This window comes from Sphaeramia orbicularis, chromosome 6 (genome assembly GCF_902148855.1).
Source record: "Sphaeramia orbicularis chromosome 6, fSphaOr1.1, whole genome shotgun sequence".
Taxonomy (NCBI): Eukaryota; Metazoa; Chordata; class Actinopteri; order Kurtiformes; family Apogonidae; genus Sphaeramia; species Sphaeramia orbicularis.
Window position 1 is genome coordinate 47,420,066 of NC_043962.1, and position 13,408 is coordinate 47,433,473.

At 37.3% G+C, this 13,408-nt stretch overlaps 1 protein-coding gene across 2 annotated transcripts in view; it reads left to right on the forward strand.

Annotated features, from left to right (window-relative positions):
- Nucleotides 1-13,408, forward strand: part of nell2a (neural EGFL like 2a) — a 101,155-nt gene that overhangs the window by 72,630 nt on the left and 15,117 nt on the right. For both annotated transcript variants that reach the window (XM_030136834.1, XM_030136835.1), the window contains one exon: nt 8,458-8,598. In XM_030136834.1, the coding sequence (XP_029992694.1) occupies nt 8,458-8,598 (141 nt within the window). The remainder of the gene's footprint in view (nt 1-8,457; nt 8,599-13,408) is intronic.

Sequence of the window (13,408 nt, forward strand, 5' to 3'; positions counted from 1 at the left end):
AGGCGCGCAGAATCACACAGAGGCCAGTTTAGCTTCAACAAAGTTCTCTAGAAAGGAGAAAAAGATAAAAGATTTTTATGTCCGCTGTTAATGATGCAATTTAGATTTGTGACTCCTACACGCTCCTGGAGGGCTATGTTCAAGAGCACCATCAGGGAGCTCCACTGCATTACACCTACACTGTAAATTGATGTTTTATTGGTAGGAGAAACTCTCATTTTCTCAAGTCGTGATCATTTACCACTACCCTCCCTCTTACAAAATGATACTCATAAATAGACATGATATAAAGATGGGAACATTCCACTAATGTGAGTGGAACGCAATTTCCATCAGAGGGGTTGCATTTTTACATTCAGTGGGTTTTTGCAACATCTAGGAAGAGGAAGAAAAAAATAAAGAGAAAAACATTAAGGAAGGACAAAAGTGGAACCAAACAAGAAAGGAGAGGAGTATGATTCAGACCGAGGTGTAAAAATAGAAAAGGAAAGGCAGCAATGGAGGAGAAGAGCAGACAGGAGGATGAGATGACCAGTGAGTTCAGCAGGAAACTTTAAAGACAGTGAGTGAAGAAGTGTGGAGACCTGAAGTCACACTGGCATATTGACTAGGACAGAGAGCAGGACAGGGTCAAACAAACAATTTGTTCCCTCAGGCCTCATTTACATTGATGTCAAGCTCCAGGAGGCCTGTCAAAGATTTAAACAGAAAGAAAGACTGCAGACGGACAAAAAGCTCTGATGGACGAATAAACCGTCACATAAGCAGGATGATGAACTATACATATACAGGGGTTGGACAAAATAATGGAAACACCTTAAAAAATCAACAAAATATAATTTAATATGGTGTAGGTCCGCCTTTTGCGGCAATTACAGCCTCAATTCTCCGAGGTATTGATTCATACAACTTGTGAATTGTTTCCAAAGGAATTTTAAGCCATTCTTCAGTTAGAATACCCTCCAACTCTTTTAGAGACGATGGCGGTGGAAATCGACGTCTTAATTGAATCTCTAAAACTGACCATAAATGCTCAATAATGTTGAGGTCTGGGGACTGTGCCGGCCATACGAGATGCTCAACTTCATTAGAATGTTCCTCATGCCATTCTTTAACAATTCTAGCTGTATGGATTGGGGCATTATCATCTTGAGGTGAAGGTGTTTCCATTATTTTGTCCAACCCCTGTAGAAGCATGCACATATGCACAAGCAAAATATGAACAGACATGCAAACAGACCAGTCCAATTTACATTTCATTTGACTAAACAGTCTATTTCCTGATGTGGTGACTTCATGCACTGTCCACACTAATGCAGATATTTTGTGGATATTTTTCTCTATTTTTGAACCTTTCATCCGCATGTAAATTACATTATCAGTTGCAAAAACATTTAAAAAAAAAAAAAAAAGCTTTCCAAAGTAAAGTTTTAATAAATGCTGATTTGTGTCTATCCGTGTAGAAAGGGAAAATGGAGAGATTGAAAAATGAAGGTGTCGCACCACATTTTGCTTGTGTGGATTTTTGCTTTGTGTGATGAACCTTCCCCTGAAACATCAAATCCAGGCGTAGAAATCAGTGTAGGAGCTGCAGTAGATCCAAGTCAACACAGATATCTTTGAGAGACAGATGGGACAAATCCACAGCATTTAAAGCAGGGGTGTCAAACATACGGCAAAATTACACTGAAAGTATTAACAGTCAAGTGTGTAAAGTTCATTTTAGCCCAATTTAATTTCAAGTGGGCTGGACCAGTAAAGTAACAGTCAAATAACCAATAAATAATGTCAACTCCAAATTTCAAACTAAAAATGTAACAATATTATGCTTGTTACTAGATATTTTGTGTCCTTTGTAGATCCACTGTGATCTGAAAAGCATATGTATAAATGATAAGTTGAGGCACAATACTGTTAAAATTGCACCTATTTTTCCAAATAAATTTCAGTTTTTTCAGGTTATTCACATTTTTTGGAAAAAGGATTGTTTGTAAATGTAAACATTTTCATAATAGAACTGTTTTTTGCACTAAACAAAGAAAAAAATTATTATTTATAGGCTATTATGCTATTATTTTACTGTTCCAGCCTGGAGATCAAAATGGGCTGTATGTGGCCCCTCATCTGAAAAGAATTTGACACCCCTGATTTAAAGAATACTCTTCCACATCCCCAAAAGACACTTAAGGTAACTTATGTTTAGAACTGAACTTATCAGTGCTGCTTTGCCTTCATGACAGATTAAAGCTTGTGCATCTGCTACGTCCAGTATTATCCATGGTGTCCACAGTTTGACGTGTAAACTATGGTTTATCTGAGCATTTGGACCAGTTTTTAGTCATTTTTCCATTACTGTGTGGAGATATTTTGTAAAATGAAGGTCGTGTAGACATAATGTTTTTTGTAAATGGAGGAGGAAAATGTCTTTTTCAAAAAATATCTGTTTGTGTGGACAGGCCATTAAACAATGAAGGCTGCATGGTATTTAGTACACATGACAAAAACATTGCAGTCTGATCAGAGCTGAAATCTCCCATGTGTACCTCCCACCTAAAACTCAGTGCAGGTAGTGAATATTTAAAATCATATTAATTTTTTTGTCCCTTGACAGCTTCAATGATGCATCACTGGAGCTCTCCCTGAGTCCCTGTTTTGCTCCACAGTTTACCCGCAAGGCCTGGGGCCTGTGCCTGTTTAAGCTCAAGCGGCTTGTTTAAGCACAATGATTATGTATTCATTATTTATTTAGAGACGGCCTTACAAAGCACTCACTCCATCACCCATAATTAGTGTGTCTTAATTAGGCTCTGCTAATGGCCGGAGCTGTCGCTTAGCTGAGCGCAACCTGCTGCTTCTACCTAAATGACACGTCTCCCAGGGATCGTGTTCTGCTGTAGCTGCTGCAGTGCAGCGATCTGCGCTAAGCACTGGACACACACATTATACACTTTGAGGTCCAGCTGAAATCCAGAAGCACATTTTTCTTTGCTACTGCTTGCAGTACAGATCTGCTTTGTAAGTAATGTTTCAGTACATCCTGTACAAGGAAGCGTCTATATTCAAGAATAGTTGGCATCTTGATAATGCCTCTATGTATGAGGCAGTGTGAACACTGACAAAAACACTGACTCAGAGTCAGAAGGAAATAATGATGGAAAAATTACCTTACTCTACTGTGCTTTGATGCATCTATTTTATCTTTTTTTTTTTTTTTGGTGTCATGATTTAGAAACTTCCACTGAAAGAACAAAAAACAAAAACTCATTAAATGAAACTGTTGGCCCAGTAGACTGATTGGTGAGTCCCAGCTGAACCCGTGTCCCTGAACACTAGACAGTTACAGATAAGCAGCTCCATTTTAACCATTCACACCTTTTACACAATGAATTTCAGCTTCTACCATCTGGACAGAGGTTTGTAGTTCCAAAGTGTAAAACAAAACAGTACAAAAATAGTGACATTTCAACAACCATAGCTGAAATGAAGGGATCTGAATAATACTGCATAGATAATAGCCAATCATTAATTAATTTTCTGCACTTTACTGTTATTGTCATTTCCTCTATTTGGTGATTTTAATTGTTGGAGTGTTTGGTATTTAATTCTTATTTTATTACTCTATTATGTTTGTTTACCATTTGTGTTTGTGTTTTTATCAAATGTATGTCTAGAAGGATGCCATTTCTTACCTGCAGCCAGTTCTGTCTATTAGTACAAATAAAGTCATTTGAACCCAAACCTGATTATATTAAACCAAAGGGCAAGGACCTCAGCTCCTTGCAGAGGTATCTTAAAGTTTTAAGATATGTCTGATGGTTAGTAGAATCTGTTTCAAAAAGCCCTGGATCTCCTAGATCTCATTGAACCACTGTCTAAAAACACTATGTCATTTTTGTTTTTTTTCCCCAATACACATTCTGGTCTCATCCATTTTACAATACTGTAAAATGACTTTGTTATGCAATCCTTTATGATATTTACCATTTTACTCTGCCATTAAGCTAGCACATAGTATGCACTAACCCGTGACCACTTGGACTCCCATACTCCTGCACTTTTTGTCTAAATATGGTCACATTTAAGAACCAACACAGCAGCAGCTAAATCACAAACTAGTGTCTGCAAAAATGTTAGTTTAGAAATCAATGGGTGATGTCATGCTTCTTCCAGCCAGTCTATGTTAAACTAAAAACTAAAAGGAAAAAAAAAAAAGCTATGTTGCTTTGTGTTTTTAACATCTCAGCTGTCAATCAAATATTTGGATTCACCCTCCTGCTTACAAGCTTTGAGCCTGAAGGAACATTTGTAATTTGCCTCCAAACGTATTTTTCTTACAAGCAATAGTCAAACAATAAAGTCATTGTAAAAGGCCTAAGATTTTTCTTAAAAACAAACAAAACATGTTCTACAGTTGCATTCACTCAGAACAGGGGTCCCCAACTGGTGAATTCCTGTCCAAATGAGGACCACAACAGGCTTTCATCTGGACCAAAAAACAGGACACTATTTGTCTATTTCTTTTACTGTCATTAGAGACTTTTGAACCGGCACAGCGAGGCACTCTTAGTCCAACTATGGGGGTCCTAAACTATGCTGATTGCAAATTGCAGACCATTTGTGTGTCAGCTGAGCTTTAGAACCTCTGTGAAACAATCATAAAGTAACATTTTATTTCTTGGTTTGAAGACTTCCTATTGCTAATGGCACTCTCTCCTCATTCCCTCTCTTTCTCAGTTGTTTACCACAGTTCAAAGTGCAAAGGCTGAAACTTGATCAGTTTGTTTACCAGCAACAACCAAGAAATCTTTTGCATATTATGTATAATTTTTGACTCCAAACAATTATTTCAGATGAACTCCGGTGGGTGGAGGATTTTTAAAGCGATCCGTATCAGAGGCAGAGTTACTCCACTCCATGAACACTTACAGCTACTGATTGTATTGGCTGATGTCCAGTGTTGCATGATTACTCATCCACTCTCCCACTCAACTGCTTGCAGATATGGATTTATGTTTTACTGTGTGTTTCATCTTTAAGAGCCGAGTGTGTAACTCAATTTGCCTTGGGTTTCATGATTGATTTGGATTGCTCGTTCTCTTAATGAAGACTGAGGACCGGTGACAATCACTCAATTACACTTTACTGTAAATAAAAGAACATGGGTCCGAAATCCATTTCTTACCTTATCACTCTGTCAGTAAAAGCTTTGTACACATTGTTATTGACTTCACCCAGCTTTTCCTCTTTCATCATTGTAAATGTGAGCTGACATGACAAATTCAGCTCATTTTTAAAATCCACTTATTGTCAAATGGCATTTCACTCAGAAGCAGAGCAAAGGTTTAGTCAAGATTCAGAGACGTAGTTAATTCTTCGCAGAGCAAATCAGGATTATCAGGTAGTGCTCTATGGAAATGAAAATCAGTTTGAATTAGGATACTGCAGATATACTGACTCTCAGCTGAGTGATCCAGTTCAGCAGAACTGCTTCCCATCTGTCAATCAAAGAAAGGAAAAGACATGGGAAAGGAAGAGACGGTGGTGAAAAGATAGCAAAAAAAAAAAAAGTAGAGAACTCTACTTGTCCGGGATCAGAATAGGCAGCCAGGACAAAAGCAAAGGGCTGGCAGGGGCAGGAGCAGTGAAAAGGAGGGATGATGTGAAAACGGCTGCCAAGATTAAACTCTAAACTGTCTTTTTTTTTTTTTGCTGTTCAAATTGAGAGCAAACTACAGGAATCAAAAAAGGCGATGATGAGGGCAGGTCTGTTTTTGCCTCAGCTTGAGCCAGAGAAAGACAGGAAGGATGAACCTGTAGAAAGGTGAAGATGGAAAATGAGGAAGAAAAGGGAGGTGTTTCTGGCAGAGCAGCACAACAAGCCCAGGAGGGTGCAGAGGAAAACACCGTCCATTTCTTCCTCACTTTGTCCTCTGAGATCTGCCTTAATAGAGCCCTTGTTTCCCGGCTGCCACTCAGGATAACGAGGAGGATAACTGCGGTCCCTTATAGTCTTTCTTTTCTTTCTGCTTTTTCTTCCAACATTCACGTGTCCCTGCATTTTATATCTCATTTTCTACCTCCTCCTTTTTTTGTCCTCACTATCATCTCTTTGTGCCAGTAATTTGCCTTCTGCTTCCGTGTCTTTTGGTGGTAAGGTAACATAACCTGACCTCTCCAGGAGATAGAGGCAAAAAGACAGTTTTTATTTTCTTTGAGTAGTCTTTTTTTTTCAGCAGAACAGGGTAAAAACATGACATGGTCTAACAAGTGAAAACACAGTACCCATATTTATGACGGAACAAAAGAGTAGGCTTCACATTTCAGTAGAAACAGATGCAGCTGCACCCTTGTCTTATTGTCATTGCTGATAATTTAATTACAATCGTCTCCCATTATCATTTACACAAGACGATAAAAGAGAGGGTGAGACTTTGGCAAACATGCTGTATCCTTTTAATACCTCACATATTTAATTGAGCTGAATCCAAGGTATGACAACAGCGAGTTTCACTGTCCTGAAACACTGCCGCACTTTAAAAGTTGATATGACAGCAGCTGAAAGGCAACTTGTCGTAAGTGTAGCTGACAAGTTTGGCTTAGATAAAAGAGAAATGACAAATCTTTTGTTGGGAGTGTAACCCTCTGTTGTTATAGCCAGACAGTCGAGCTTTTAAAAACGCTTGAATGAAATTGGCTGAAAATAACCCATTTGCATATTTTTAGACTTCACCATCAGCCTATGTTATAAATAGTACCTGACTGCTGCTTGTACTTTGAACAATTTCATACAACCTTATTTGGGGGAAAACAGGATGATTTGGAGAAATTCAAGTTGATTTTTTTAATGTACTGGCAATAGACGTCATGCAGCTTTTAGCTTTAAAAGCTCCCTGTGCTTTTATTGCACTGCAACAAAGAGCATTGGATATCGCTCCTCGGGAGTGTGGAGAATTTCCATTAATTTTCAAAGATAGGCTAGTTGTGCTATTTACTGTAGACTCATGACTTTTTAACATGCGTCCTTTTAACCCAGAATTACTGTCCAAAGGGGAGAAAATGAGGAGTTCTGCTCCAAACAAACTGATGTATTTAGTGAAATGAGTGAAATATACCTTCAAGGTCTGTAGCACCAATGCATTCACCCTGGTAAGTGTGGAAAAACCAAGAAATAGAGGATCCTGTAGGATTTTCTGCAGACCTACATGTGACTCAGACAAATGCGGGTAATTTTTAAATAGATAAGGCTCTAATCTGAGGGACATTTGATCAACGGTTAATCTGCTGCAGAAATTCTATTAAAAGGCTGAGGGCTCATTAGCCAATAGATCTTAATCCCATTACTGGCCGGGCAGCGGGGGACCATGAGCCCGTCTGCCTGTCGCTCTATGGGGGATACTGTAGCAGGCAGTCACAGAGAAGGTCAGACACGGCACACTGCCATTTTCATAATGAGAGCAGAGCATCATGCATCATGCACAATCATAAAAAAAAAAAGAAGCATCATTGGCTATGCAGACACATTTAATCACAGTGCATGTCTGGGCCTAACATATTTAGCCCTACTGTGTAATAACAAGCTTTATTTCCCCTCTTGTGTGGGCCTGGTCCTTAGTTTAATTAAATGTTAGCTAAAATATCAGAGTGATCTTTCCGTCCTTGTGTACTACCTTCATTGTCGAGAACTGTATTGGATTTGTTCTCGGCGGACGAATGTTTGAGGGGCTGTTTGTGAAAATAAAAGGGTTGAATGTTGTAAACAGATAGAAGAGGGGTGAATAAGGGAAAGGAAACACAGATAAAGAGATGAATAGCGAATGATAGGGAGAAAGCAAAAACAAATAGAGAGGAGAAAGCCAGAGCATGTAATCTGAGTCTTGTATTAAAGAGAAGAGCTGAAGGAGGAGGCAGAGTCAAGGATATTTCTAAGTGGAGCTCTCTGGAAACAAACATCAGCCCCATGTATTGACAACCACCCACAGACTGAGCTAGCATGTGTGTCAAAATCCTTTATTAAGCTTTCTTTCACATCACCTCACAGACAATATGCACACGTTAGCACACAGATCCTAATTATTTGCAGCCATATGTTGTGGAATAAACAGCATGGGTTTTTTAGTGGCTTTCCAAAATGTTGGTGTTATGCCTCTAGCTTCTAAGAATAGGCTTGTTATGGTAGATTAATTTATTCCCTGCAATCTTTTATTGATACAATTGTCCTGTTCTGGCTATACAGCGATGCTAGATCAATAAAGCCCATGGACTAAATTCACTTAGATGCGAGACACGTTGTTTTATCAATTATGAATCAGTCAATGTTGAAAATGCCCCCTAGGCAAGAACGGAACACAATAGATCCACCCAATGTAAAGCACATATTTTAAAGTTAACATGAGTAGCCAATACTGATTATACACGGATGTCTTACTATCCCTCTCTTCTCTTCTCGTCTCCTCTCAGACATTGATGAGTGTGCGGATGGCTTTGTCGAGTGTGATAGTAAATCCACTTGTGTCAACTTGCCCGGCTGGTACCACTGCGAGTGCCGTGATGGATACCATGACAACGGCTTGTTTTCCGCCAACGGGGAATCGTGTGTTGGTGAGTGGGCTACCTTTTCTGTTTTCTTGTTTTTTCAAGTTTTATCTCTTCTTATCTTAGAATTGGAGGGGAGGGAAAGTCAAGAAATATTTCAAAAAGCTCATGTATATGGGTCAATGATGTGACGCTTATTTTTTGTGTCCATTTGGCTGAATTAAATTTGAAAGGACAGTCCATCTTTGAGGACTATTTGGAGTATATGGCTTTGAAACCTTTTGAGTACATATTTGATATGTAATGGCAGAAATATTAACCCATAAAGACCCAAACAGCCAAATCATTTACTGATCTAAAATGTTTAATACCTGTTGATCCACTAATCTTATCAAGACATGTCAATAATTGGTGTAAAATGCAGTTTGTCATCTTTTCGTGGTCATCAGATATGACCCATTTGGACGTTCAGAGGCTCCAATGGATGGAGACACTGGGTTTATGTTCAGCTAATGATATATTTTACTGAAAAAGTCACTTTTTCTTCAGTTTTCTTTGTTTTTGAGATAATAACCCTCAACTTTAATTTGTGCCTTAATTAACATTTACATGATCAGTGAATTAAATACAGGAAAGTACCTGATTTTCACTTAAAACGCAAAATACGGAGCACAACACTAGAATAAATGGTGAGAAATCACTTAAGAAAGGTTAAAAATAATTATTAAGTACAGTAAATTTGGTAAGTAAGTATATTAAGTAGCAGAAATTCACAGTAAAACATTCTATCAATTTGTTACTTCCTGAAATTTTAGAGTGGTATCAATATAAGTAAGTACACATGTATGCGGTAGGCCTATATTCTTTTAAAACACCTAACACTCACACTCCAGAGTGTTTTTGTAAGGAATGATATAAAATTTGTGTATGTGTGAACAAAAATGTCACCTATTATGTCATGTGTATGCTTTGGATTTTAGTTTAAAAAAATAGCTAGTTGAGATTGTAGTAACATTAACCCTTTCATGCATGAATTATGAGAACCTTAATCAAGATTTTTTTCCTGAGTGTTTTTATTCCTCTTTAGGCATGAAAAAAACAATGTGATTTAATTTTTTTTTGTTTTTTTTTATGAACCTATTTTTCATGGAGTTACAAAAATGTCCACTCAGCTGGACACCATGCGTTTAATTTTTGATGCAAAGAAACAAGCATTTACTGTCATACTGTGTGAAAACTATGAAATAAATGTTTTTTTTAATGTTGCTAATCTGATGTTTTCTCACATTTTAACATACTGTAATAGTAGTTATTACGCACTCAAATAATATGCAAAAAACAACAAAACACAACAACTTAAAAAAAAACAACAACCTGTTAATTACAGTCTAATAACAATTAGCAACTGATTTACACTCAAATATGTTGCTGCAGATCAGGTTTATCAAGAACAGGAATGTTACAGTAACGGTATGAATTGCAGTGTATTATGGGATGGTGCATAAGTATCCACTGTGTTGGTTGATGTGCAAGTAAAACAACAAAATCCATGAATATACAAGAGAACAGCTGTAGAATAACTGTCCACTGTAGCGACCACTATGCATGAAAGGGTTAAAGTCGTTCTATATAGTATTGATATTCTAAACTCTCATCAGCAGGGCCAAGTCATGTACCAGAACACACTTAGGCCTACCAAACCACCAACAAACACAGACTGTGTCACTCAATGAATAAAGTATCAAACTCATTGTTTACACACATTTGTATTAGGGTGTTCAATTTTCTTGTTCACACTAAAACTCATACCTGTTTATTTTAACCGATGGTCAAAATAACACTGAGTCTTGTAATCTTCACGTGTTGCATCAGCTGATAGTTTACATTATAGCTCGGTTAGCTTTGCTCTGTTTTTACACAGAAAACGACTACAGTAAAACCACAAATCACCTTCATTTTCTGTACAGTTTGTGTCAATAGCTGCACTAAAGAAATGTTTGAAATCATCTAAACAAGGTCGGAGTTGTCACAGCTCAGTAAAGATAAGAACATGCCACAATAACTTCATACTTTCATTAGCCTCTTTATCAAACTCACCCGTGTAGAAGAAACACTGTCATTTCAGCATCAAACTCCATTCTTTTCATTTAGAGCTGTGTCCAGTGGTTGTAGCTTTTATCACTTTGTCACTTTCTTTGACTCCAAAAGTTGTTTCTTAGTGGTTCTGATCTGGTCACTTTATGATGCTTTGGTCAAAGGCCCTGTGACGTTAGTTTTCTTCACCATGGGAGGCCAGCAGAGTGGCTCACTACTCCCTCTAGTGGTCACATAAATTCCCTGGCCCATTAGTATGAATAAATTCAGTTTATATCTCTACAGTCCACCACACTGGCATTTTTAGCTGAACTTCAGAATTCTTTACTCTAAACCAGGGGTGTCAAACATACAGCCTGCGGGCCAAAACTGGCCCACCAAGGGGTCCAATCTAGTCCGTGGGATGAATTTGTGAACTGCAAAAATTTCAAGATGGTAACAATCAATGATGTTAAAATCATTTTAGGTGAATTCAATCTAAAGTGAGTCAGACCAGCAAAATATTATCATCATAACCTATAAATAATGAAAACAGCATTTTTTCCCCTTTGGTTTAGTGTAAAAAAAATGCAGAGGTGGCAAAATTACTCATATTCTGTACTTAAGTAGAAGTACAGCTACTTGTGTGAAAAAATACTCTCATGAAAGTAGAAGTACTGATTCAACTCCTTTATTTAAGTAAAAGTAAAAAAGTACAACTTCCCTACTGTAATAAAGTGCAAAAGTAAAAAGTAAAAACACATTTTTTGCTTTGAATGAAACAATACTTATTTAACCAGACAATATCATAAAGTTTCTGTTTTCTAATTCAGTGAATGATACTGATCAGAGTCCTGCACCAGCAGGTAACCTCCAAAAACATGCAGGGATGGGTAAAAAAAAAAAAAAAAAAAAAAAAAAAAGAATTTTCACGGTATGGGCACAGGTAAAATTAAACGAAATGTGGGCGGGTACAAGGAAGTGAAAACATAGAAAAAGAAGATTCATTAATGAAAATAATTTGCAGGACATTTAATGATGATGATCATCTAATTTCACCGTGGTTGATCCACAGCCGGTTTGTTTTATTTTGAAGTGAGCTTCATTTCTGTTTATATCCGTCCAAAGATGACATTGAGCAGCACATATTAGAGATTTATTGATGGTGTGCATTTTACCCAAAAATAAAGCCCTTAAAAGTGAGTTACTGTGCAGACAATGTGTTTAATCACAGGTTGGGTTGTGGTACTCAGCTTTGCGGGTACGTGTGGAAAAGTTTGGAAAAAGTGGACCCATGCAGGACTCTGGTACTGACCCTGTGCTCCTTCTCTCCTCCACTGATTTCCCCTCTGAAGTGACGTATTTTACGTACTGTCACATCCGTAACGAGCCTATTCTGAGAATGTAAGGAGTATAAAGTACAGATATTTATGCAAAAATGTAGGGAGTAAAAGTAAAAAGTTGCCATAAAAATAAATACTCAAGTAAAGTACAGATACCTCAAAAATGTACTTAAGTACAGTAACAAAGTACTTATACTTCGTTACTTACCACCTCTGAAAAAACATAAAATTACACAAAAATGTTTACATCTACAGACTAGCCTTTTACAAAAAATGTGAATATCCTGAACAAATATGAACAACATAAAATGTCTTAAGAGAAGTATATGGAATCTTAATATTCCACCGGTTGCTAAATGTTTTGTGTATTTGTAGATCCACTGTGACCTGTAAGTTGTGATGCATATGTATAAATGATAAACTAAGGTGTAAGATTGTTAAAATTGCACGTATTTTTCTTAAGAAGTTTCAGGTTGTTCATATTTGTTCATGTTATGTTCAAGTACAGTTCATAGATGTAATCATTTTCATTACGAAATTGTACTTTTTTCACTCAAAAACTTTGGAGTCGACATTATTTATCAGGTCTTATCAATTTACTGGTCCGGCCCACTTTTTTTTTTTATCATATTAGGCTGTATGTGGCCCCTGAACTAAAATGATTTCGACACCCCAGCTCTAAACACTAATTTAATATTGTTTAGGTCATTTTCTTTTATGTTTTAAAGTATATGTACTACATATGGCCCCTTTAAAGAGGAAAATAACTTACTACTTTAATGGCTTTCGAAAATATCATTGCTTTCTCTTGCATAGTTTATCCCCCAACATGTTCATCAAATGTTTACAGACTCTTGGTCTCTTACAATCTGCTTCATCAATTTTTAAGATAAAGGGAGTTTTAATTCTGGCATGAGCTGCACTCTGTCTCTATATGTCCTGTCTCTGTTTTTACATGCCATGGTTACATAATACCTCTTGTTAAAACCTGTGAGTAATCTGCCAATTCTACTCACCTTTGTTTCATACTTTGTTGTGCTTATGTAAGCTGTGGATATGACTGGGTAGATAATGTCATCATCATTGTGTTTTCCTCCTAAATCAGTCAGCTTGCTTTCTTTGGCCTGTTTGTTTTCTGAAATTTTCACTCTGAATCAGCCTATGAAGAGGCATTTCAACTGTCAAAATGGAAACCCTCAATCTACTGTAACATCGAAGCCTCGCTTGTAACAATAGTGCTGGCACCGCTCTGCTTGTTGACCCCATCTTGGCTGTCAGCTTGAGTAGGAAGTGGCAGGAAGAAAAAAAAAAAAAAACACATTAAAGAGACAACACAAAAAAGCAGCACCTGTCTGTGTTTCAAAGCGAAGTTATAATTTGACCAAAAGTGGGTTTCTGGGTTGCATTACAATTGTGTACCATATGATTCCCCCAACATCTTAAAATGTTGTATTGGTACA